Source organism: Sinocyclocheilus grahami, unplaced genomic scaffold, assembly GCF_001515645.1.
Source record: "Sinocyclocheilus grahami isolate Dianchi unplaced genomic scaffold, SAMN03320097.WGS_v1.1 scaffold798.1, whole genome shotgun sequence".
NCBI classification, from domain to species: domain Eukaryota; kingdom Metazoa; phylum Chordata; class Actinopteri; order Cypriniformes; family Cyprinidae; genus Sinocyclocheilus; species Sinocyclocheilus grahami.
The window spans coordinates 120,143-124,356 of NW_015505977.1; the positions used below are offsets into that span (position 1 = coordinate 120,143).

At 40.2% G+C, this 4,214-nt stretch overlaps 1 protein-coding gene across 1 annotated transcript in view; it reads left to right on the forward strand.

Annotated features, from left to right (window-relative positions):
- Positions 1 to 4,214, forward strand: part of LOC107561888 (disintegrin and metalloproteinase domain-containing protein 10-like) — a gene marked incomplete at its 5' end in the record, with an annotated part of 21,095 nt that extends 16,881 nt beyond the window's left edge. Inside the window, 7 exons of the mRNA XM_016246420.1 lie at positions 77 to 278; positions 438 to 582; positions 1,196 to 1,379; positions 2,663 to 2,762; positions 2,946 to 3,166; positions 3,436 to 3,536; positions 3,570 to 4,214. Coding sequence (XP_016101906.1) covers positions 77 to 278; positions 438 to 582; positions 1,196 to 1,379; positions 2,663 to 2,762; positions 2,946 to 3,166; positions 3,436 to 3,536; positions 3,570 to 3,630 — 1,014 coding nt within the window. The remainder of the gene's footprint in view (positions 1 to 76; positions 279 to 437; positions 583 to 1,195; positions 1,380 to 2,662; positions 2,763 to 2,945; positions 3,167 to 3,435; positions 3,537 to 3,569) is intronic.

A 4,214-nucleotide genomic window follows, 5' to 3' on the forward strand; every position in this document is an offset into this window, starting at 1 on the left:
TTTTACAATTGTTGTTGCAACTGTTTAATTTATCCCCAATGGAGGAGAACAACTAACTAGTAGTAGATCGTTTTAGTTTGAGACTCCCAATCTACATTTTACGCAGCATGATGAGGGTTCTGACTGTGGAGGCCTGGAGATCACCGGTGACAAAGGCAGGTTCTTGATGTTCCCTCAAGCCTCCTACAAGATCGAGGAGAACAGCGACAAGTTCTCCCCCTGCAGCCTGCGGCACATGAGTCGCATTCTGAATATCAAGAAGGACAAATGCTTTGTAGGTAAGATGCCTTAACAGATTCTGGGATGGGATAGATATGCTAATGAACTTTAGCTCGTCTCAGTCCTAAATCTCACCTTCAATGGGCTTTATCTCCATGGCTGATCAGGGCTTGAGGTAAACTTAACTGGCTGAAGATGTACCTGTTTTGTCTTGTCAGTGAGTGAGCATCCCATTTGTGGAAACCGTATAGTAGAAGAGGGGGAAGAATGTGACGTGGGCCATGATGAAAGTGATCCATGCTGTTACAGCTCAAAGGAACCTGCAGGCATTGAATGTCGACTGAAGCTCGAAAAACAATGCAGGTTTGTATCAATCCATTTTGTGTCAGAATGACCTGTAGACTTTTTGGAGAAATTAAATTTCTTTACTGTAAGGTTCCAAATAGCACCTTCAACCCTTGTGGTCCATGCCTTGGTGTCATAATGTCGAATCGACTGTTGGATAGTAGACCACTGCGAAGAGTGCAACAGTGCAGGCTTTCCAGAAGGATGTATTTATATTGCTTGGGGTGCTAGTGAGTTCCTTTTTGAGCCCTTAAATGACAATCTTGATACGTTATTTCAGGAACCTCCAATCCAGCTACTGCAGGTGCCAACCTGAATAGTTTAGCTACTGTCAATTTAACACCTGAACGAGCTAATCAAGGTCCTCAGGATTATTTGAAACTAAGCAGGTGAATTGGAACAAATCTCTCCTGGAGCTGGTTTGGACCCCTCTGGTTTGGAAGGACTACCGCCGACCTCCAAGGAGGTTAACTCCAACCCTCTTGTGGACTTGATGGAAATTTGTAAATTATGTCTACATAAACAGTACTATTTGGGTTTGGGCCTAATAATGCCTGAACTGATTATGGTACACTAAATCTACCGTTTTGAATATGATCATTAGTAACTGTTTCCCTTATATCTGTCACAGTCCTAGCCAGGGTCTATGCTGCAGCTCCCATTGTGTCTTCAAGGAATTTGGGCTGATGTGTGAACGCCAATCTGAGTGTCGCAACCGAAGTGTATGCACCGGTTCCTCTGCTGTATGTCCAGAACCCGCCGCCAAGCCAGACATGACAATATGCAGTGATGGTACACGTGTCTGTTTTAATGGGGTATGTCCAACAGTAGCCGTGTTTCCATCCAAAGTTGCGAATTTAACTAATGCGCAAAATTGAAATATCACATAAAACATTTGCAAATAAGCACCGCTCCCATCCAACTAGTCAAAGAGAACAAAATCGTCATTTACTGGTAGAACTGGCGATAGGCTGTATATCAAAGTAGGAGAAACCCCTGAATATAATAATTTTCATAGGCCTATATAATAAATTACTTGCGCCTCAGAGCGAGCAGACGAAACAAAAATAAATGCGGTCCTTGCTTTCGGAGGTGGATGCTGCTGTTTGGGAATGCAGTCGTGTAACCATTCTGGGAGGCAATTATACAGAAATACGTTGATGACAGACTTTGCTCAGACATTTCAAAATGACCATAACATTTCAGATGCTGAGGAACGATAGGTCCACTGGTTAGGTTTTGCCGTCCCATTAGCGCAGTCACATGACTTTTTTTGATGCGCATGGAGGAATTTACTCAGCAAATGCGTTTCCATCTCCTTTTATTCACATGAACCCTTTTTCGCACAAATCAAAAACCACCTCAAGCGAGCGTAAAAACTTTTTTGCGAATTAAGGGATTTTTATCCGAAATTTGCCATTATCATCACTCGTTTCTAATGCGATACTTCAAAATGCGCATAAAAACAGGGTGATGGAAACAAAGCTATTGACAATATGGCTATTTTTTGACTATGTACTATTCTGATTTGGATTGTAATATTTAGAACTTGCTATCTGCATTTTGTAATTGATAAAATCTGATATTTGGTTTCTTTCAGTCCAGTGTAATCCATATTCATTCTATCTACATATTTACATTGGTTTCTGATTGGACCATTCAGATTCATCCAGATTTTATACCGGTCTCAAACAGATTTGATGTTTGTCAAAATATGATTTCATGCATTTTTCTGCTATTCAAAATACAATAAAACAACATATTTGAGTTCTACAAAAGTCAGAACAGCCTTGAGGACATATTATGTAATACAAATATGTGATTTAATTGAAAACAGACTATTTGTTTCTTGGGCCAAAGTCATAAAAAACATTATATTGTCATAAATATATATTTGTGGGAGGAAGAAATTAAAAGACAAGATAAACCAAAATAATTGCTTTTCTGGGATGATCAGTATGTGGTTGGGAACTGAGCACATGGAATTATTCATGCTTAATGAGCATAGTAATCATGCAAATTGGGCATATTTTGCCTATTATCCTATCACACAAAGTTACGTCCTCTATAACCAATGTCTTGTGGCTTGATGACACAGGAATGTGGCCTGTCTCTCTGTGCATTGTATGAGATGGTGCAGTGTGACTGCCTGGGAGAGAACAGGATGGAAAAGTGCCACATGTGCTGCCAGCAGAGAGGTAACCACAATGTTCCGCCACAACAGAACGTGTTTACTGCTCCAAATAAATTAGATGCATAAACAGCCATTTGTTTTAATGGACCGTTTGCGCTGACATTACTGCTCCATAAATTTGTAAATAAAGTGCATATGTTCTTGTATCTGACTTGTATTTTTCTTCTTTGGTATTTTCTCTCCATAGATAAACCTAATACTTGTGCAAGCACCACTTCTTCGGTTCTTTTGCACTACTTTAGTGGGAAACATGTGGCTTTGGTTCCTGGGGCTCCGTGCTCTGGAAACCGAGGCTACTGCGACAGGTTCAAAGTGTGTCGAATCCTAGATGCCGATGGCCCAATTGCAAGGCTTAAGAATTCTTTCCTGAAATTGGATGAGTTTGATGACCTGGCCGGTTGGATGAAGGTTTGTTGTTATTATTTGGTCTATTATAGTGCGCTACCATCTTCCCTTATTGCCTTTACTGCAGAGATGTCCTCACTAGTCCTGTGTACAGTAGTAGGACTTTGCTTTAACATTTGTCAAAATTTCCAAGGATACATATTTTGGGCACCAAAACCAAATGGACCAATAAGGAACAACCCAGAGAACCCTAACTGCATAACTGCAAGCTAGAAACACTCTAGTGAATATATGTTTGCTATTATTTGAAACTCCTCTCTTCTCATTTGCAGGCACATTGGTGGGCAATACTTCTGGGTATTCTCGCCATCTCAGCAATAATGGCCGGAACTATCTGTATTTTTGGACAGCCACTTGAGATTGATGACGACAGGTAAACATCTCTCCACTTGGAGCCTTCCAACTGGCAAAAAACACTCCCTGCAAGCAAGAAAGCATTGCTTTTGTGGCTACTTTTGAATGTTTAAAACATTTGACTGATCACTAAAGCCTGTTCAGATGCACAGCTGAGAGTCAACTGCATCTGTCCAAACATGATTTGAGTTTACTTCGCCTCTTCCAGCCATGTGTCTCACACCATTGGCCATTACAAAGTTATTTTAACTCCACTGCTGATTTGAGAATTGAATACTGTCCAGCTTTTCAACTATAAATCATTGTGCTCTCAATAACTTTGTACACAATGTTGCCTATGTTTATTTAAAAGAAATCCAAGAACATGAGACTTCATGAAAATCTAACAAAGACAACATGTTTTTGGGCAAGGTACAATAAAAATGTTACAGTATGTTAACCTATGAATGGCTTACTTATGGTTGTCTCTGGTCATTTGTTTCCTCCGGAAATTACAGGGTCAGAACGATATCAGCAAGGTTCAAATTTAGTGTTTCGCAAACTTTTGGCTATGATGAGTGATTTCACGACGCCACTTTGTTTGAGCTGCTGGATTTGCTTTCACGATTTTATCTCGTCATGTCGTCCTTGAGAGGGGATACCATGATAAGCACTAAGAACTAAGTGACATTTAAGCTCGAATGAGGTAAAAAAAAAA